This window comes from Aquarana catesbeiana, linkage group LG03 (genome assembly GCF_042186555.1).
Source record: "Aquarana catesbeiana isolate 2022-GZ linkage group LG03, ASM4218655v1, whole genome shotgun sequence".
Classification (NCBI taxonomy): domain Eukaryota; kingdom Metazoa; phylum Chordata; class Amphibia; order Anura; family Ranidae; genus Aquarana; species Aquarana catesbeiana.
The window spans coordinates 415,296,108-415,319,006 of NC_133326.1; the positions used below are offsets into that span (position 1 = coordinate 415,296,108).

Below are 22,899 nucleotides of genomic sequence, written 5' to 3' on the forward strand. Positions count from 1 at the left end.
GATTTGGATTGGTGAAGGCAGCTCACGGCCTTTTGAGAATGGAGTGGAGTGTGGCGTTCCCCTTTAAAAGCAAAATCAAGCCCAAGGAAATCAAAGGGATTAGAGGGGGAGACAAGAGCATTGGAGAATGTAGTAGAGTGTGGAGTTCCCCTTTAAAAGCAAAAGCTAGCTAAAGGAAATCATATGCTTTTAGGCCTTAAAAAAGGAACTAGAGGAGCAAGAGTCTTTTTACATAATTTTGACAAGGTACATGTCACATGTTGGCAATGTAACATGCTCATATGACCTGTGTGCAAATCTTCTAAAAAAAAACAAAGGTGAATTAGCTTAAAAAAAAATTAGTCAAGATTAAAGGTGCACCCTTACAATGCATGCAACTGCATGTACTTTGCTTAACATTTACTAAGATTTTGGGCCCGGAATGCAAAAACTCATGTGAACGGATGCAAAGGCCGCTTGCGCATGCACAGTGCTTACATGGTCTCTCTGAAAAAGTTACTTTCTCATTCTATTTTGGGCATGTCTGTTACTTGGGCAGTTGTTACTAAACTTCCTCACATCACCCCATAATATTGGCACCTCCATCTTATGTTAATATTGAATTGGAGATGCCGTGCGCCATGTCCATAGAGACGCACAGATTACATTCTCCTGTGCGCCGAGACCACAACAGTAAATGGTGAATTCGAGCTCTGTTACTGGCGCACCGTGTCGCAAATATGAAAATGTGCATTGTGCCTCGCCGTGTGTCTCTACTGATGGTGCACTGCTTTAGTAAATCAACCACACAGTATTTCCAAAACCTCTTTAATAATATTAGGTATGTCCTTGAAAAAACATTAAAAAAAGGCATTTAGTTGGCTTCTCCACTGGTCATAAGCACTCCCCCCCTCCTTACACACTCACCACTATAACCTTCCTGCTGGATCCTTCCCAATGCTGGTATTTCATCAGATTTTGACCCGTAATGCAGCGTACACACAAGCGGACTTTTCGACCGGACTGGTCTGACGGACCGAGTCCGGCGGACAATCCGATCGTGTGTGGGCTTCATCGGACCTTCAGCTGACTTTTCCAGTCAAAAATCTGATGGACTTTAGATTTGGAACATGCTTCAAATCTTTACGTCGTAACATCGTAACCCAGAAATCCACTCGTCTGTATGCTAGTTCGACGGACAAAAACCGACGCTAGGGCAGCTATTGGCTACTGGCTATCAACTTCCTTATTTTAGTCTGGTGTACATCATCACGTACGAATTCGTTGGACTTTTTGTGTGATCGTGTGTAGGCAAGTCCGTTCGTTAGAAAGTCCGTCGGAAGTCCACCAAAAATCCGTTGAAAGTCTGTCGGACAGGCCGTCGGACTTTTGTTGCTGAAAAGTCCGCCCGTGTGTACACGGCATAAGATTTTGTAAAGGAAATGACATTCTATCATTGCCATCTTGCTACACTCCGCACTCGTCCACAATAAGGATACAGTGAGAAGGCAGCAAGCGGACATCTTGTTACACTCACCAGAGTAATGTATTTCATACTTATTTTTAACAGTAAAAACTTTGAAAAATCAACATCAAAACAGTCTGATGGATTTCAAAATACTGAATCTCACTATATAAGCTGAGTTTACTTTTAAAAATAAGTGTGAAATGGGTGTAACAAGATGTCCGCTTGCCGCCTTCTCACTGTATCCTTACTGTGGATGAGTGCGGGGTGTAGCAAAATGGCAGCGACGGAACGTGACTTCCATTACAAAATCTGACGGGTAGCCTAATCTGACGAAACACCGACTCTTTTCAATCATAGCCGCACCCACTTCGTCCCTCATCGCTCTGACAGGAGCCCTCCTCTCGTGTTCTCTTCACATTTGTTCTGGCAAATGACTGCTCACATGTCACCCCTTCCCCCCCCCCCCCGATAACTGCTTGTGCCAACCAGATGCGGAAAGGGGAAAGAGAAAAGCAGCTTGGCCAATGGGAAAGTTCAAAAACAGGAGTTGTCACGCCCACTAGAGCTTAGAGCTTAGTTGGTGGACAAAAGGAGCAGTTTTAAAGATGACCACCATGCAGCAGTCATCTTGGTGGCGAAACATTAATGCGGCAGGCCTGCGCGGAGCGGCACTGAGCTCAGCGACATGCAGTGCAGCATGAGAGTTTTATGTGCATTTTTTTAAACTCATATTGCATTTAGCTGCTTTTTATGTAATTTTTTTGACTATTTATTGTGTCATCATTTCCTTTTCACAAAAAATACGCTAAAATCCTTAATACTGTAGTGAACACAAACACAGCAAATCTAAAAGAGGTCTTGGGGCTCATTCACATATGCGCTGTGGCCTGAACAGTGTGAACAAGATTTTTTTTTTTTTTTTTTTATGTGGCTGGAGCTGTGTGCAGGGAACCTATGTTACATTATGGGAATGCACAGCAACTGTATGAACACAGTCACAAGTCTAAATTTGCAAAAAGGAAGAAACGGCTGCATTCCAAGATTATGAATATGAGTCCTTTATTAATCCATCCAAGTGACACACCACAGGAAAAACGACAATTAAGACATCAAGGCAGACATGTCTCACACAGTATTATGTGCTTAATCATTGGCAATGATTAAGCACATGATACTGTGTGAAACATATCTGCCTTGATGCTTTGTCATTTTTTCTGTGTCACTTGGATGGATTAATAAAGGATTCATATTAATCATCTTGGAGTGCAGCTGTTTCTTCCTTTTTTGGAATTTGTACGGTGGGCGAGCCGTGGCGAGCATCCTTGAGACGAGTCCTTCAATTCACTTCAGTTATTCATTTATCTGGATTCACCCACCTGGGCAGTGTTCCTTATTTTTTTCCCATAAGTCTTAATTTGACAGGTATGTAGATGCACGTGTGTGGCCCCAAACACAGAAGGTGTGCATTCTGGGCCACCTGCACATCTGTCAAATTAGAACCTGCAGCTGTGTTTGTACAGCTGCTGCGTCCCCATGTAAAGGAAGCCCTTCATTTTTTTTTTTTTTACATTTTCTAAATGTTTTTATTTGTTGCAATTTTTTATATTTTTTACATTTATTTTACAGTGCTTTTAGTGGGGGCAGTGGATGGTTTCAGTAGGACAGTGGGCACTGTCACTAGAGCAATGGATGGTGTCAGTAGTTTTTATTTTTATTATTTTATTTATTTGTTCTTTCAATTTTATTTAATTGATTTGTTTTGCTTTTGGGGGTGGGGGGCAGTGGATGGTGTCAGTTTTTTAATTTTAATTAATTCATTAATTAATTTATTTATTTTCCTTCCACAATGCTTTGGGGGGGGGGGGGGGGCGCAGTGGACGGTATCAGTAGAGCAGTGGATGATGTCAGTTTTTTATTTTAATTAATTTCTTTTTTATTATTTTTTTACTTTTTTATTTTTTATTAATTATTACAATTTTTTTAACAGCCATGTTGAAGGCTCATTTTGAAATCTCAGGTTAAAATCTCATTTTTGGGACAGTGATAACAAATGAGGAAACATTCCCCAGTCCCTTTCTCTGTAGCCTCAACTGCCCCTCAGAGGCTCCTGCTTATTCACAAACTGAAGCATAGTAAACATAGTTTACTATGCTTTAGTTATGAATGGACCCAGAAGCCATTGGTACCGGTCACTGACTCATTCCACTTTCCATCCTGACAAAAGCACTAATCTCCCTGTATGGCTTTCCATGAAGCAGTTAAAACCTGCGGGAGGGAGAGGAGAAGCGGGTTGTAATTGTGCCCCCCCACAGCACCAATCATTCTTGACTGTTAGATTCCCCCTGCTACAGGCGTTGGTACCAGGAGCCTCCCATGGGGCCCCCCTATTGGCCTTAGGCAGTGCCCAAGTGCTGGAATGGTCAGTCCGCCCCTGTTGCATAGCTTATAAGGTTGAAAAAAGACACAGGTCCATCCAACATATGTGTGTCATTTTTATTCTCTAATAATTTCTATAGCCCTGTAAATTCTGCTTCCTGAAAGTTGTCCTAGGCACCCATCCCTAGCCCAACACAGCCTTCATCCCTTCTTTCCACACACCACATCACCCCCACATATTAGTTCCTAGAGTTTTTATTATTTTTTCACTTATTGTTATCTCTACAAATATTCCACCTGGCAACAGGTTACAGTTTCAATGCTCATTCATACCATCTGATCACTATATGTAGTTGTGTGTATATATTCTTCCCATACAGAGCTAATACTGGAATAAAGAGAGATATGCAACCAGTGCATAAGAGGTCGCCCCTTAGGACTTTTTAGGCAGAGAAGTATGAAAAGTAAAAATATGTAAAAAGTGCACATAAGTGCCAACTTTATTAATTATAGAAAAAATAATAATAGATATATATGAATACAAAATTCACTTTAAAATACATCAATGAATCAATCGTATACAAGGTAAATATATCAACCCAAGACTCACAATCCACTGCCTGAATCAAGTTGAGGTCAGACGGATAGATTTACAGCATACATCCCGACATGTTTCGGAAATTCACATTGATATATAATATTCCTTCATCAGGGGAGATTTACAATTGGGTGATTTGATCCTTATCTGTACTATAAATTTAATTATGTAATAATATTTTTTGTATAGTAGTGTAGGAGAGTGCCAACAATTACACTTTACACAATATTCTATATCAAGGCTAATGGTACTTACATAAATGGAATTCATTATAAATCATAACAGGATAAAAACAATGATGAGAGGAATACATTCTGGCTGGAAGGTCCACAGAAATAAAGGATGGTCAGTCATGGATCCAAAGCCGATCACTGCAGCGCATCCACAATAAACACCTGATTGGAGTTTAGTGGCCAAGATATACTATTTAAAAAATCATAGAAAGAGGACAAATTAAATTAGTCCTGCATATGACGTAAGGAAATTTGCGGCATAAAGGTAAGGGAATATATATCCCTGATTTACCTATGTAGATTCAATGTATTTACCTTTAGCTGTTCAAATCCAAGATGCAGACCTCTGGACAGCAGTTCATAGACTGACAAGTGCCAGCTGAGTGTCTGCATCTTAAATAGTGCACCTGATATGGAATAGGCCAATCAGTTTAACTCATAGGCTTGCTCCACTTAATCAGCTGTATGCACAACAGCTGTATGCGGAGTTCAGATTGTCTCCCAGACCCGGAGGCATGCGGCGTATCCACATCCATCGGGGCATGATGACGTCACGCGTCACCGGCGAGTAGGAAGTCCCCACCTGTCTGGTGAACCAGCAGTGGGGACATGTAGGAGCTCTTCCCCGTGCATACCGTCATGCCCCAGCCATGCGCGGGTGGAGCCTACCCGCCGAGTGTCTGCAAGCAAGCAGGACTGTCCATATGATCCACATTGCGCCATCTAGTGGACGAAAAATTGTTTACAGCCAGCATGATTTACAAATTACATATAGTACCATGGTGACAGTACATATATAAAAGGGGAGGGAGGAAAGAGACAATAGGTGTACAGGAAAATTCAATATTAAACCAGACACGGAGAAAGGGGAAAGGGATAATAAGGAGATAAAATACATAGCGTCTCAAAATTCGCTATAAAATTCAATTCGCAAACTCCCAAGATAAATCCAGGGAAAAAGGGTCTAAAATTGAATGCCTCATTGAGGCCAGGTGGTGAGGTCGCCTGCAAATTAAATATCCACCTTAATTCACATTGGAGGAGGCGTTTGTTGAAATTGCCGCCTCTGGAATCAAAGTGGATACGGTCAAGAGCAAGAAAGTGAACTTTGGGGATTGACTCCGGATGAACCAAGGCCATATGGCGGCCGATGGGTGCATCAGGATCACGTTTTCATATGGTGGTAAGATGTTGGTATATCCTTTTCCAGAACTAATTTTTGGTTTTCCCAACATAGTAACACCCACATTCACATGTGAGCAAATATACTATGCTAGGGGTTCTGCAATTGACATAGTGTTTGGGGTGAAATTGTTGCCCGTTGGGCAGATTTATATTTACGTCTGTCCATGTACTGACAATATGGGCATCCCCCGCATGGTAAAGTCCCCAAAGTTTTGCATGCATCACCTCTATGGGATTTGTACTCACTGGTGACCACTTTGTCACCCACAAAGGGTGCCCTCCTGTAGGTGACAGCTGGAGAGCTTGAAACAAAGGGGGTCAGCAGCTGGTCCATAGATAATAGATGCCAGTATTTGTTTAAAATACGTTTGACTTGTTTATGTTGTAATGAATAGGTAGTAATGATTCTTGTTGTGTCATTATTAGAGGGTTGTTTTTGTGTGTTTAACAAGTCATGACGGGATAAATTAATGGTTCTTCTATATGCTTTTTTAAGACATGTATTGGAATATCCTCTTTTGAAGAGTCTCTTTCTCAAAACGTTAGCTAAATTTTTGAAGCCAATGGTGTCCGGACAGTTCTGACGGGCCCTTAAGTATTAACTATAGGGTAGTTCTGACGGGCCCTTAAGTATTAACTATAGGGTATTTATGCGAGAAGGGGTTTAGGGTGAAAACTTGTCGCATGGAGTAATGAATTCCCTGCCATCGGTTTTCGGTATAGTTCACTTCAGAGACTCCCGTCTAGCTGTTTCTTCACAAGTACATCTAAAAAAGTAATTTCCATTGCACTATGGGTCATTGTAAATTTTAAGTTGAATTCATTGTTGTTAACTGAAGCCAGGAATTCATGCAACAAATCGATTGTTCCATCCCAGATGAGAAATACGTCATCTATGTAATGGCGCCATGCCAAGACATGGAACATATACATAGACAGCGATTCGTTGGTAAGCAGTGAATGTTCCCACTCCCCCCAGGTACAGATTGGCATACGATGGGGCACATGTCTCCATTGCAACGCCCTGTACCTGGAGGTAGTGGGAACCATCTAAGCAAAACACGTTGTGATGGAGTATGAACTCAAGGGAGGCCAGAATGAAGTCAGTATCAGTATATTTGGGTTCACATTCACTAAATTGTGACAGTACATGCCGTATGGCTGTCAGGCCCTTGGCATGGGGAATAGTACAGGACAAAGATTCAACATCTATGGCAACTAGCTGGATACCATCCTCGATGTGCAGATCCTGAATGATCTGCAAAAAGTGGATGGTATCGCATACATATGACGATAAACATGTGACAAGAGGTTTAAGATGGTTGTCTACTGCATGACTAAGATTTTCAGTCAAGCTGCCACACCCAGACATAATGAGTCTGCCCGGAGGGTTTTTTTGATGTATATGTAGCTTGGGTAGGGAGTAAAAAGTCGCCTCCCTTGGGTAGCTGGTCCTAACAAAATCCCATAATTGCCTTGATATAACATTTTCATAGAATGCAGTGTCAACCATTAGATAGAAATCCTGTGTAAACTTATCCAACAGTGACCTAGAAATAGGTCGATGCCACTCCGAATTGCAAAGTATGGTCATGCACATCGGAATGTATTGGACATTGTTCATGACCACGACATTGCCACCCTCGTCAGAGGGTTTAATGACAATGTGGTGGTCATGGGCCAGTGCCTCCAATGCAGCTCGCTCATCTCTACTGAGATTTGCATGGGGACCAGAAAAGTTCTTCATTTTACGGATGTCAGCTGATATCAATTTAAGGAAAACAGATGCATTGTGATTAGAACTTGGCGAGGAGTAGATAGTGGATTTCTTCTTAAGTGAAAGATCAGGGGCACATACATTTGTTTGCATGGTGGGCATGGCCACAAGGAGGGCCTTAATGTCAATTGACTCTATAAGGTTCCCTGACTCATTTTCTTCCAGTAAAGCAATTAAATTATCCAGTGCTTGAGTCTCCTGGCTGGTTTGCCTGGATTCTAGATTTTGTTTTTTGGCATATAAACTCTTTAATAAAATCTAACGTATGAGGAGATGGATATCCTTGATGGCCCCAAATCTGTCCAGACTAGAGTCTGGGCAGAAAGTGAGGCCACGCGCAAGGACAGCCATCTCATAATTAAATTTATATTACAGATAAGGATCAAATCACCTAATTGTAAATCTCCCCTAATGAAGGAATATTATATATCAATGTGAATTTCCGAAACATGTCGGGATGTATGCTGTAAATCTATCCGTCTGACCTCAACTTGATTCAGGCAGTGGATTGTGAGTCTTGGGTTGATATATTTACCTTGTATACGATTGATTTATTGATGTATTTTAAAGTGAATTTTGTATTCATATATATCTATTACAATTTTTTCTATAATTAATAAAGTTGGCACTTGCGTGCATTTTTTACAGTTTTCTACTTTTCATACTTTTCTGCCTAAAAAGTCTTAAGGGGTGACCACTCATGCACTGGTTGCATATCTCTCTTTATTCCATTTGTTTATTAAGGATGTTGGCAGTACTCTATACATTTCCAATTCTCATATCATCTCAGAGCTCATACTGTAGGTTTTATCTTACAGATTTGCATTTTATGAGAATTAGCTGTAATTTTCCATTTCTACATATTTATCTGTATGTTTGTTTTTGTGTACTCTTTAACTTTTTGAACAACCTTGAGGAAGAGGGAGTCTTTGTTCCCCCGAAACGTGCTGGCTTGATTTTATTGTTGCTACCAAAAATAAAAAGTCTTTTCAAACACACATCTACTGGACATTGGTGCTCCTTTACATCCACTGATCTAAAAGTTATGACACTCTCAGATAGTATCACCTCCTGGGGGAAAGAGTTCCATGCTGCTGCTCTATCAATAAAGAACCCTTTCTCTAGTCATCTTCCAGGACGGCATAACCTGAGAGATGACTGGTCCACCTGACAGGAAACACAATCAACATACAAGGTTAAAAGGCCCCTCCCTTCCCCCTGCACCTCAGTTCTTGATTGTGTTTCCCGGCAGCGAAACGTTTGTTGTTTTTTCTCAGACCTGAAGCTAAGAGCGGATGGTCCCCCCCCGAGGGCTGGACGCCAAAGCCGGGGAGGGTGGCGGGTCCAGCCATCGCCCTGTCCTTCTCAGGGGGTCCCCCCAATGGCCGGGGGAGAGAATCTTCCCCGGCAAGGAGCCTCCCGGGTACAGAGGGGTAGCCCGGAACTCCTGTGAGCACATACCTCATGCTTTTTCCTTCCACCCAGACAGGTACGGAGGTGATGAAGGAACTGGAGCTCAGGCTGGTGTCTAGGCCACAGAGGAGGTAGAGGGCGCCAGCCAGGTCGGTACCTTGGTGCCTTGTAGGGCTGGTGGAGGTCCTGGACTTCATAGGGAATGCTGAAACTCCTGTGTATGGAGCAGGCATCCCAGGGTGGAGTAAGATGGCGGTGTTTCCGGTTCCGGGCGCTGTAACTTCCGACTTCCGGTCTATGCCAAAATGGCGGATTCGGACACTAGAGGCCAAAATCCTCCCTCAGACAGCGGCTCTCCAACAAAATGGCGCCGATCATCGGTGTATAGGAGAAGACACTCAGCGCTCCAGGGAAAAGCAGGAGGCCTCAAGATACTCCTCTCTTGAGGTCAGAAAACCTCACAAAGCAGCAGATATGGATGGAGAGGAGGTAACAGCTGCAACCTTAGCCCAGGAAGAGGCCAGTGGTGGTGAATTCTCTTCCGTTTTTGTGGTGAAGTAAGAGGGGTCTTGCCTACACCATGGGGGGGGGGAGTGAGAGAGAGACACAGACAGAAAGTCTTAGGAAACTGGTTAAAGTTTGGACTTTGTCTTTTTTGTCTCCCTAGATCCTGGCGGCTCTGCTCAAGGGGCTCACAAGATGAAGGGCAAAAATCCCCCTCCTCCCAGGTCAAAAAGATGTGGGAATTGTAATGATAAGCTCCCACAGGACCATGGGAAACCTTTTTGCTATAGGTGCATACAAAAACTGTCTAGTAAGGAAACCTCACAGGTTATGAGGGGCTTCTTTGCGGTACAGTCGGAGATGCTTTCTACCCTCCAGTCTATTAAGACTGCTATAGCACCTAAAGCGGAGGATAGAGAAATCCTGTCCTCTAGAGAAGGCACTTCCTCTCAGGAAGGTTTTTCAGACAGGGGTCAGAAAACCTTGCAAGGACCCCCTTCCTCTGTCACTTCGGGAGTTGAGGAGTTTGAGGATCCAGAGGAGTCAGAGGAGGACTCATTAGAGGAAGGTGTAGACACAGACGCTGACAGCCAGGATAGTGACAGTCCTAGAGCTAGTAGCCACCTCTTTCCCGTGGAAGACATGGGGCAGTTACTTAGGGCGATCTATGCCTCTGAGGATATCCCAGAACCTCCGGTTCAGGCGTCGGCCCGGGACAAGATGTACAGGGGTTTGGGAAAGCCTCAGTCCAGGGTGTTCCCAGTTCATCAGGCCCTAAAGGAGGTGATTTTGAGAGAGTGGAAAGACCCAGAAAGAAAGGTTCTTAGACTCAAAACTTGGAAGAGAAGGTTTCCGTTTGGGGAGGAAGAAGAGCAGAAATTCTTTAAAACCCCTAAGTTAGACGCAGCTCTGTCACAGGTTTCTAAAAAATCTGACTTGTCTTTTGAGGATTCAGGGAACCTAAAAGACCAAATGGACAGAAGGGCGGAGGCACTTTTGCGCAGAGCATGGGATTCCAATGCGACTGCCATGGCTCCAGCTTTGGCATCAGCATGCGTGGCAAGAAACGTGGAAGCATGGTTAGGCAGACTTTCTAACCATGTTTCTAAAGGCAGTGATTCCAAAGAAATCACAGACTCGTTAGAAATAATAGGTAAGGCTGTGGCATATTTGGCAGATGCGGCTGTGGAGTCTGTCAGGAACACAGCCAAATCTGCGGCCCTCCTTAACTCCGCAAGAAGGGCAGTCTGGGTCAAATCATGGGAAGGGGACCATATGTCTAGATCAAGGCTATGTGGTTTGCCCTTTGAAGGTTCACAACTCTTTGGACCTGGCCTGGATCAGGTGCTGTCAAGGTCAGCAGAAAAGGGAAAAAAGTTCCCGGTCAAAGCTAAAGTAGCAAGGGGCAGGAAGTTTTTTCGTCCCTCCGTTAACCAGGGTCAATTCAAAGGAAAAAAGGATGCGAATAGGAGGTGGGGAAACGGAAAGAGCGCACAAAAAGGTAGTCTGCTCTTTTCTGGACCTAAAGACGCCACCAAGCAGTCTAAGTGACGCCAGCATCAGGGTAGGGGGGAGATTATCCCACTTTGTCCCTCAGTGGAAGAGAATCTCCGAAAGCCCCTATATCTTGCAGATTGTAACAGAGGGATATCGTTTGGAGCTTCTCTCCCCTCCCCCTCAAAACTTTTTTCTGACCCGTCTCCCCAAGGAAACTTCAAAAGCTGCAGGGCTGTTGGACAGCTTGCAGGGATTGGTGTTCCAGGAGGTGATCATCCCCGTTCCACCGGAAGAGCTTTACCAAGGGTTTTACTCCCATGTATTTGTCGTTCAAAAACCGTCAGGGAAATTTCGCCTGATATTAAATCTCAGGAAGTTGAACAGCTTTTTGCGACAAAAGAGCTTCCGGATGGAGAGTATATACACGGTGCGCAGGCATTTATTAAGGGGTGCGTTCTTAGCCACGATAGATCACGATAAGGGATGCTTACCTTCATATCCCGATCACCAGGGAACACCAGTCCCTCATGAGATTCGCAGTCCTTACGAGCAAAGGGATTCAGCATTGGCAATTCCGAGCTCTTCCCTTTGGATTAGCTGCAAGCCCAAGGATCTTCACAAAGGTCCTGGCGGAGGTTGTAGCTTACCTACACCTACAGGGGGTGTCCCTTATACCCTACCTAGACGACCTTTTGGTATACGGGCAATCCCTAGAGCAGGTGGAGATAGACGTAGGCAGAGTGATTTTCACTCTGAAGTCCTTGGGCTGGATAGTAAACAGAGAGAAATCTTCTCTGGCACCGTCCCAAATAAAAGTGTTCCTGGGATATCTGGTGGATACAGAGGTTCAGAAACTGTTTCTTCCAGAAGAAAAACGATTAAAGGTGGTTACAGCAGTATCCTCTTTAAAAGAAACCAGGGAGTGCTCTTGCAGGCATATCATGAGGGTCCTAGGTCTAATGACCTAGTGTATTCCAGCGGTTCCTTGGGCTCAGCTCCACTCCAGGGAGCTGCAGTTCTTCTTTTTGTCCTCCTGGGACAAAAGGAGAGAGTCATTGGATGCAAGGGTGTCTATTCCAACAAGAGTAAGGACCTCCCTAGATTGGTGGCTGGATCAGGACAAGCTCAGGGTGGGCCTACCCTGGGACCAGTGGAATCCCACAAGAATCACTACCGATGCAAGCGCTTGGGGTTGGGGCGCTCACCTGGGGGACATCCAAGCACAGGGGGCCTGGACGCCTTCTCAGGCAGGGGCATCCTCCAACCACAGAGAACTCTTGGCGGTGGGCCAGGCGTTAGTATCCTTTGGAGACAGGATTCAGGGCTTAGAGATCCAAGTCCTGTCAGACAATGTGACAACGGTCTCTTACCTGAATCGTCAGGGGGGCACCAGATCCAGGAAACTACTGAGTCTAGTCCTGAACATCTTAAACTGGGCCGAAGAGAATCTTCAGTCCATATCGGCGGTTCACATAAGAGGAACCGCCAATGTGGTGGCAGACTTCTTAAGCCGCCAACCCATCCTTCAAGGGGAATGGGAGTTAAATCAGGAGGTATTTCTCCAGATAAGTCAGATGTTCGGGAATCCGGATATAGATCTTTTTGCCCACAGAGGGAACAAATAAGTGGATCGTTTTTTCTCTCTCAACAGAGAAGGGGGATCCCAGGGAGTGGACGCTCTGTCTCAGGACTGGGACTTCCATCTAGCATACGCTTTTCCCCCACTAGTCTTAATACCACGGGTCTTACAAAAATTGGCCCGCTCAGATTGCGAACTGATCCTTATAGCCCCATGGTGGCCAAAAAGGACCTGGTTTGCCACTCTGAAAAAGTGGTCAATTTCTCCTCCGCTCCATCTTCCAATCAGACAAGATCTTCTCCTACAGGGGCCAGTCCTCCACCCCGACCCGGGATTCCTCAAACTGACGGCATTGTTCTTGAGGAGGAGATCCTTAGGGGTAAGGGGTGCTCTGATAGGGTAATTGAGACCCTCTTGGGCAGCAGGAAGCTGGTCACCAGGAGGATCTACTCCAAGGTGTGGAATTGCTTCTCACAGTAGTGCCATGATAAGGAGGTGTCTTACCCTTCAGTACCAGTGGTACTGGAATTTTTGCAAGCAGGGGTGGATCAGGGGATTTCCCCGAACACCTTGTGAGTACAGATAGCAGTGTTATCTGTATTTTTGGATCAGAGGCTCGCACTAGAACCTCTGATTAAGAGATTTCTTCTGGCAAGGGAGAGGGTAACCCCTGTCAGAATGAATGTATTTCCTCCATGGAATTTATCTCTGGTTTTGGAGGCGCTGACGAAAGCGCCCTTCGAACCAGCACAAGAGATTTCAGTTAAGTTTTTGACACTTAAGTTGGCGTTTCTGTTGGCCATAACCACGGCCAGAAGGGTGAGCGACCTACAGGCCCTGTCAGTTAAGGAGCCTTTTCTGTTGATTCTGGAGGATAGAGTGGTTCTTAGACAGGACCCACTATATCGTCCCAAGGTCGCATCTAAGTTTAATAGATCTCAGGAGATCACTTTACCCTCCTTCTGTGATAATCCTAAAAATGAGAAGGAGAGGAAATGTAATTTATTAGATGTCAGGAAATGTTTATTGACATATCTAGATAGAGTAAAGGACTACAGAAAGTCGAATCATCTTTTAATTTTATTTAGCGGCCCTAGAAAGGGAGGGCAGGTGTTTAAATCTACTGTGGCTAGGTGGATTAGGCAGACAATAACATTGGCCTATGAGCAGACCGATTCCCCAATACCAGGGAACCTTAAGGCCCACTCAACAAGATCCTTGGCGGCCTCTTGGGCAGAGAGAGCTGGGGCCTCGATAGAACAGGTCTGTCACACAGCCACTTGGGCGAAGCAGGATACCTTTTTGAAACACTATAGAGTGGAACTGCTGTCGCCCCAGGATCTGACATTTGGAAGGAAGGTGCTACAAGCGGTGGTCCCGCCCTGAGGTAGGCCTTGAACTCCTTGTCCATCCTCCCAGGTTATGCCGTCCTGGAAGATGACTAGAGAAAATTGACAGTTACTTACCGATAACTGTTTTTCTAGGATATCTTCCAGGACGGCAGGCCTACTTCCCACCCATGTTTTAATATAAGTACTACGGGAAGAGTTTCTCTCTGTCACCCGGATAACCTATTACTTTGGGAGAACTGAGGTGCAGGGGGAAGGAAGGGGCCTTTTAACCTTGTATGTTGATTGTGTTTCCTGTCAGGTGGACCAGTCATCTCTCAGGTTATGCCGTCCTGGAAGATATCCTAGAAAAACAGTTATCGGTAAGTAACTGTCAATTTTCCACAATCTAAGAACAGACCTCTTTTCTTCTAACCTCAAACCATAGCGGCATTTTCTCTTCAGGGATCTTAGAGTAAACAGTTTATTACAGTTACTGAAGCCACCTTTGATGTATTTGTACATTGTAATCATAGCCCCTCTTAAGCGCCTCTTCTCCAGATTGAATAACTGTACTCAATGTGATCAATCCTCATAGCTGAGGTCCTCCACCCCCCTTATTCATTTTGTCTAATTCAAAAAAATCTTTCCTGAGGATTGGTGACCAAAACTGAATTGCCTATTAAAGATGAGGCTGAACCAGTGTTTTGTAAAGGGGTAGAAATAGTGATTATGCCTTGAATGTATGCCTTTTTAATGCATGACAGTATTTTTTTTTAGCTTGGCATTGCATGCTATTGCTAAAGCTGGATATACACTTTGAAATTTTTTCAATCATAGGGTTGAAGGAAAAAAAATCACAGATTTCATAATGTGCTAGTATGCGATGCATGGTCCATAAAGACATGGATGACCGAGTTTTGGGTGGAAGGAACATGACTGGCCTGCACAGAGTCCTGACCTCAACCTGATAGAACACCTTTGGGATGAATTTGAGCGGAGACTGCGAGCCAGGCCTTCTCATCCAACAACAGTGCCTGACCTCACAAATGCATCACTGGAAGAATGGTCAAACTTTCCCATAGACACACTCCTAAACCTTGTGGACAGCCTTTAAAGAAGAGTTGAAGCTGTTATAGCTGCAAAGGGTGGGCCAACTCAATATTGAACCCTACGCACTAAGACTGGGATGCCAATAAAGTTCATGTGCGTGTAAAGGCAGGTGTCCTAATACTTTTGACAATATAGTGTGTGTGTGTATATATGTACACACACACACACCCACACACACCCCATCCTATACCCACACACACCATCCTATACCCACAGTTGATCCAGAGGATGGCAACCCCCCCCCAATAAAGCTTGATCTAATTTGCTCCAGCAGGGGAAAAGAATTCCCTCCTTAACCCCAAGAGGCAATCAAATATTCCCTGGATCAACTTTACCTATAAATATTATTATCCAGTTATATTATGTGTATCTTGGAAAGAATCCAGGCCTTTCTATGAACAATCTACCGAGCTGGCCCGACATGAACATTTACATAAATAAATGAAAGTTGATTATTGTAAGCACCCCTGTCAGTAGTAAATGGTATGATTTAACATTCTAACTGCTACTTTTGCTGAACTTGCTCAGTAGAAAAACAATAGACATACTGGCAGGATCACCAAAGGAAAAAAAGAAGGCCTACAATTGAAAACGAATGCAGCCACGACATCTAAGAATAAGTATGCTGCAATATAATAAACGTTTGCTTTTTGGATTTAATACCACTTTAACCAAGGCAATGTTGTTTTCTGGCACACCTTGCTTCATGAAATTATAACAGAATAAGAACACACAACAAATAGAGAAAAATCTCAGCCGCCGCACACCATACAACACCATACAAGCCCATACACACCACCCAGTCCACTTATTACATGCTGGTCTTGTATTTTGTGCAGTGGCTGAGATTTTTCTCTATTTGTTCTGTGGATTACATGGAATCCTATCCTGACCTGCATCCTCAGTGGAACACACCAAATGGGGGACATATGCCAGAGCGGAGACCCTAAAGTTGGTTTCAAACAAGAACACAAGCATTCAAGCACCAAAACTGCTCTTATCTGAAATCTCTTTCCACAAGTTATAATTTTAAAATATTGCTTTTAAAGTAATGCAAACTAACCTGAAAAAATAGGTCCAGGTGTTGCTTAGGGGCATCATCCTTGAGAGCAGGGTATGTATATTTCCCCATCATGTCATATATGGCTTTAATTATATCCATCATTTCCTAAATGAAAAAAAGAACAATCATTTAACTAATAGCATCATTCTTTACAGAACAAAATGTTTTTACTGGTACTGTATAACCTTACAATCTTATCAACTTACAAAGTTACCATTATGGATGAACTTTTTACATTTGTTTGAGATGTCAGATTGTCTCAAAAGTGTGCTAAGTGTCTGGGGATTTATGAGGTGCTATGAGATTAAAGCTGATTAACAGATTGTAATGAAGTGTAAATAGTTTGTTCGGACCAAGCTGGTTCAAACAACCTATTACCTCCACTACTAGATGTGCCAGTTGTTTGCGCTGTATAAGCTGTATGTAGCATCAGCTACACACAGTATACAGTACTGTGTTCCAGTAGTGAGATCAGTAAGATAGAAACTTCCCATCTCATTCCCAGAACAAAATCAAGTCAGGGCTGAGCACTGCTCAACTATTCATAGGGAGTTTTGTATTCTACGAAATATGTGACATCATTCGTGTTTATCCTCATGACACATCACAGGAAGCACCTCCATGGTTAACAGAGGACAGAATTAAAATTAGACTTGGGAAACTTAACATTAATTAATCACCGGGACCAGATGGCTTGCATCCAAGGGTACTTAGGGAAATCAGTCAAGTAATTGCCAGACCATTGTACCTAATTTTTACTGACAGTCTACTGACTGGAATGGTACCAGCTGATTAGAGAAAAGCCAATGTAGCACCAATATGTAAAAAGGGCCCAAAATACATCCCTGGGAATTACAGACCAGTTAGCCTAACATCAGTAGTATGCAAGCTCTTAGAGGGGATGATAAGGGACTATATACAAGATTTTAGTAATGAGAATGGTATCATTAGCAGTAATCAGCATGGATTCATAAATAATCGTTCTTGCCAAACCAATCTATTAACCTTCTATGAGGAGGTGAGTTTCCATCTAGAAGAAAATGGAAGGCCCGTAGACGTGGTATATCTGGATTTTGTAAAAGTAATTTTGACACAGTTCCCCATAAACGTTTACTGTACAAAATAAGGTCCGTTGGCATGGACCATAGGGTGAGTAGATGGATTGAAAACTTGCTACAAGGGCGAGTTTAGAGGGTGGTGATAAATGGAGGGGAACTCGGAATGGTCAGGGGTGAGTAGTGGGATCCCCAGGGGTCTGTGCTGGGACCAATCCTATTTAATTTGTTCATAAATGACCTGGAGGATGGGGTAAACAGTTCAATCTCTGTATTTGCGAATTATATTAAGCTAAGCAGGATGTGGAAACCTTGCAAAAAGATCTGAATAAATTAATGGAGTGGGCAACTACATGGCAAATGAGGTTTAATGTAGAAAAATGTAGAATAATGCATTTGGGTGGCAAAACTACGAATGCAATCTATACACTAGGATGGAAAAGGACCTGGGGGTCCTAGTAGATAGGCTCAGCAATGGCATGCAATGCCAAGCTGCTGCTAACTAAGCAAACAGAATTTTGGCATGCATTAAAAAGAGGATCAGCTCCAGAGATAAAATGATAATTCTCCCGCTCTACAAGACTCTGGTCTGGCCACACCTAGAGTATGCTGTCCAGTTCTGGGCACCAATCCTCAGGATGGATGTACTGGAAATGGAGTCAGTACACAAAAGGGCAACAAAGCTAATAAGGGGTCTGGAGGATATTAGTTATGAGAAAAGGTGGCGAGCACTGAACTTATTCTCTCTGGAGAAGAGACGCTTGAGAGGGGATATGATTTCAATTTACTAATGCCATACTGGTGATGACCCCACAATAGGGATAAAACTTTTTTGCGGAAGGGAGTTTACCAAGACACGTGGCCACTCATTAAAATTAGAAGAAAAGAGGTTTAACCTTAAACTACGTAGAGGGTTCTTTACTGTAAGAGCAGCAAGGATGTGGAATTCCCTTCCATGGGCGGTGGTCTCAGCGGGAAGCATCGATAGTTTCAAAAAACTATTAGATAAGCACCTGAACAGCCACAACATACAGGGATATAAAATGTAATACTGACATATAATCACACACATAGGTTGAACTTGATGGACCACCCACCTGTCTACCTCTTCACCTTAGCCAACAGAGCTCTGTAAACTGTATGTAGCTGAGGATATACAACTCATACACATCTAGTAGTGAGAGACATTTTTTGTTTGGACCAGTTTAGTCCAAACAAACTATGTAAGCTTCACTAAAAGCTATAGAACCACTTGCCTACTGGGCACTTAAACCCCCTTCCTAACCAGAACAATTTTCAGCTTTCAGCACTCTCACATTTTGAATGACAATTACCCATTCAACACTGTACCCATATAAATTTTTTGTCCTTCTTTTCACACAAATAGAACTTTCTTTTGGTGGTATTTAATCACCACTGAGCTTTTTATTTTTTGCGTTATAAATGAAAGACCAAAAATAATAATTTTTCTTTTCGGTTATAAAGTTTTGCAAATTAGTACATTTTCATTATAAATTTGGGCCAAAAGTCATACTGCTACATATCTTTGGTAAAAATAAACCAAATAAGTATATATTATTTGGTCTTTTTGAAAGTTAGAGTCTACAAGCTATGGTGCCAATCAATGAAAATTGCTCATACCTGATGTACTGATGGTCTATCTCATTTCTTGCGTCACACAGGGGCAACCTGTCAGGCAACTAGTCAGTGCTCCATTCAGTACAATGGAACCATTCTAATAGGAGCGACTCAAGTTGCTCCGACTTAGAAAAAGGTTCCTCTACTACTTGGGGCGACTTCGGAGCGGCTTGCATTGACATCTATACAGAAGTAATTTTGCAAGCTGCACTGAAGTCGTGCTGTACGGGGTGGCTTCAAAGTCCCCTTTTTGGAAAGAAGACATTCCAAGGTATTTAGTAAGAGGCATGGTGAGTTTTTTAAAGTTGTAATTTCTTCCCACAATTCTTTGCAAAATGAAGATTTTTTTTCACAAAATTGTCATATTACCAAGTTATTTCAGACACACTTTATAGGCATACTTACAACTACACCCCAAAACACATTCTGCTACTCCTCCTGAATATGGCATTACCACATGTGTGAGACTTTTACATACAGAGGCCCAACGTGCAAGTAGCAGCTCCAGGCCTTCTAGGGGCATATGGACAATAAAAACCACAGAATGACCCCATTTTGGAAAATAAACACCCCAATGTATATTCTATAAGGAATTATGAGTCTTTTGAACATGTCATTTTTTTTTCCACAAGTTTTTGGAAAATGTGGAAAGAAAATAAACACTTTTTTTTTTTTTTTTTTTACACAAAGTTGTCCATTTATTTTTTTTGTTTACAAAAGTTTATTTGGAAGACATATAATAAAACAGTTGCAGAGTATAGCAATATGGTTATACAGGTGCGGTAAGGATTTGTAGAATATACAAAGTTGGTTAATTAATGAACAGGATATAGTGAAGATGTTGTAAGAAGGTGTGAGAGATATATAACACAAAGCTAATATAATAGGGTGGGTTACAATAATTGATTGTTGGGGTATAAAGGTTGTGATCACATAAGACAGAAATACTAAAAGGAAAAAATTCAACAATATAGGAGATTATTTTTAGCAGGGTGTGAAAAAATTATGAGCAATGAAGGTCCGGTAAGGACCAAAACTTCCACTTCTCATTATAAATGTGCATAGTATCTGAGAGGGTATGATAAATTCTTTCCGAGAGTCTGAGTGATTCCATTCTGGATTCAACCTGGAAGTTGTCCATTTATAGGACATTTCTAATACATAGCATGTACATAGCAAAAATTACACCCCAAAATACATTCTGCTACTCCTCTTGCGTATGGCAATAACAAATGCGTGAGACTTTTACACAGTCTGGACACATACAGAGGCCCAATAGTCAAGGGGCACCGTCAAGTGCTCTAGGGACATAAAATTACAAATTTAATTTCCCGACTACCTATTACACTTTTGTGAGGCCCTGTAGGGCACTGATAAGCACTGCAGTGGCACTGATTTGGCATGGATGAGCACTGATTTGGCATGGATGAGCACTGATTTGGCATGGATGAGCACTGATTTGGCATGGATGAGGCATTGATGTGGCACAGATGAGGCATCGATGTGGCATAGATGGGCATGAATGAGGCATGGATTAGGCATGTATGAGACACAGGTGGGTATAACTGAAGCACATATGGACATGGATGAGGCACAGATGGGCATGAATGAGGCACATATGGGTATGAATGAGGCACACATGAGGCACATGCAGGGGCAGGTCAGTGGGGCAACAGAGGAATTGCCCCCCCTGAGAAATTAGTGACGGGCCGTCGGGTGCATCAGTCAGCGAGGCTGGTGGGTGAGCCGGCAGATCAGTTAGCGGGGCCAGCAGATGAGCCAACGGATCAGTTAGTGGGCCGGCGGGTGAGCCAGGGGATCAGTTAGCAGGAGCGGCGGATCAGTTAGTGTACCAGAGGATGAGCGGCCAAACAAGTCAGTTGGCATGTGTGGTGATGGGCGGGGGAGCAGAGAGATGACATCTCTCACCGCCCGCCCTGCGTCACCGCTCTCCTGCCCTCACTATGCAGCTGTGGGCAGCAGAGAGATTACATCATCTCTCTGCTGCCTGCCTTCATGCTGGGACGCAGCAAGCGAGAATCTGCACATGAATGAGGCAGGGGTGAGTGCTGCAGTCTCCCTTCTCTCCTTGCATGCTGTACCAATCAGAGAGATCAATCAAACGATCGAGGAGAGGAGAGAGCTGAACTGGACATGCGCTGGTTTGTTGACAAGTGATCATCCATCATTGGACAGAGTGATCAAGTAGTAGAGGGCCACTGTGATTGGCCCTTTACTGTGATCCGTGATGCGCTGGGTCTGGTGAACCCAGCGAGCACGGACACTTCCATGTATGTGTGCCCCAGGGGGCACGTGGGAGGCGCGAGTCTGGGAGGACGTCATTGTACGCCCTCCCAGAATTAGCCGACCGCGCTGTAGCCGTCATTCGGCTATGGTTCGGTCGGCAAGCCGATATAATATATACAAAAAGCCTTTTTTTTAATACCAATTAAAAGCTTCATATATATGCAAAGACTTTGACAACAGCGCTCATATAATACATTAATGTACCACCTATATATCTCCATATGTGTGCTCTATATTTCCGACAAATGAATTTATTTATACATTTCAGCTCCACAGACATGGGTTTACCATACATTCTGATGATCAGCGAATAACACATTGGGATAGGGTCACTTTCTCAAAGTGTTTCAAAGAAATCTGCTTCCACAGGAGATATGGGGAAGGTATATGGTATTGTAATAAAATAAAGATTAAAATTAATAAGTAAATCAATATACACAGCCATTCTGACTGTCAGAATATTTGATGTGATATATGAATGTATGATATACACAGTATGTGCTGTTGTCAATGTCTATTAATGCACTAATATGACTCTTTTCACAGATATTATTAAAGTACATTTTTGATTTATTTTTTTAGAACAGTTTGTTGAAATCCATAGCAACTCAAAAGTCCCCATACACTATACACTTGATTGGGTTGTTCATGAAATATTTGAATGTTGTACTTGGACCACTTATCTACCACTTTCTTTTTTAATATCTGAGGCAATCTGACAGTTATTGAAGTAAACACACAGGCTAGCATGCCCAAAATCAAAACATCAATTACCCTTGATGTGTTGCAATTTACTGATCATCTTGATTTGTATCAATATATAGGGGGGTTGGTAGTTGGGTTTGTGACCCTCCCTTTTGCTATAGTGCAGCAATCAATTGAGCTGTCAGGTGAGGGAAACCAACCCAGGACTATTTTGCCCTCTGTCATAGACTCCAAGCACCATCTTGGGGGAGTATCTGCCTAATTGGACACAGAGTTTATGTCAAAGTAGCCATTTTTTGAGCATAGAGGTTCTATAAATAGCACAATCTGTGGCATAAGGGGACCTTGAAGTGGAAGTAAAGACAGTACCTTATTTTGGATAGGGACAGATAGGTACTGAAGACAGCTTGGCCACTTGCCAAGGAATGGACTGGGGGTTGAGAGACCCCACGTTGAAAAAAACAATTGTCTTTTAAGGCCCACCAGCTCTGATACCAGACTGGAGATGAGATTCTTATTTATACCCTCCCCCATACTGAATATTTTTTGGTAAAGTTGTAAACCTCAATCATGAAATCTGAGCAATGCACATATATCTGTAGTGTTTACTTATCTCTGTCCAAAGCTCTAATGTCCCATATATATGATCAGAAATTCTGCCAGCAAAAGTCGGATGTGAGCTTTTGGTCAGAAATTACGACCGTATGTATGCTCCATCGGACTTTTGCTGGCAGAATTCCAGCCAGCAAAAGATTGAGAGCAGGTTCTCTATTTTTTGGTCAGAAAAAGTTCCTATCCGAAAATGCGTTGGTCTGTATGCAATTCGGACAAGCAAAAAATCACGCATGCTCGGAAACAATTCGACGCCGCGTTCTTGTCGGTCGAAAGTTCAGAGAACTTTTGTGTGACCGTGTGTATGCAAGGCAAGCTTGAGCGGAATTCCATCAGAGAAACCATCCAAGTTTTTTCTGACGGAATTTCTGATCATGTGTATGGGGCATTAGTGTCATTTCTCTCTGGTGCTACATTCAATTGTTATCAGCATGAGTTACTTCTGAGAAGTTTTCCCAACACATGGGAA

The 22,899-nt window shown here is 43.0% G+C and overlaps 1 protein-coding gene across 2 annotated transcripts in view; it reads right to left on the reverse strand.

The window, feature by feature from the left end:
• The window catches only part of KCNIP1 (potassium voltage-gated channel interacting protein 1), a 586,554-nt gene that overhangs the window by 99,302 nt on the left and 464,353 nt on the right, over nucleotides 1–22,899 (reverse strand). For both annotated transcript variants that reach the window (XM_073620736.1, XM_073620735.1), the window contains one exon: nucleotides 16,114–16,218. In XM_073620736.1, the coding sequence (XP_073476837.1) occupies nucleotides 16,114–16,218 (105 nt within the window). The remainder of the gene's footprint in view (nucleotides 1–16,113; nucleotides 16,219–22,899) is intronic.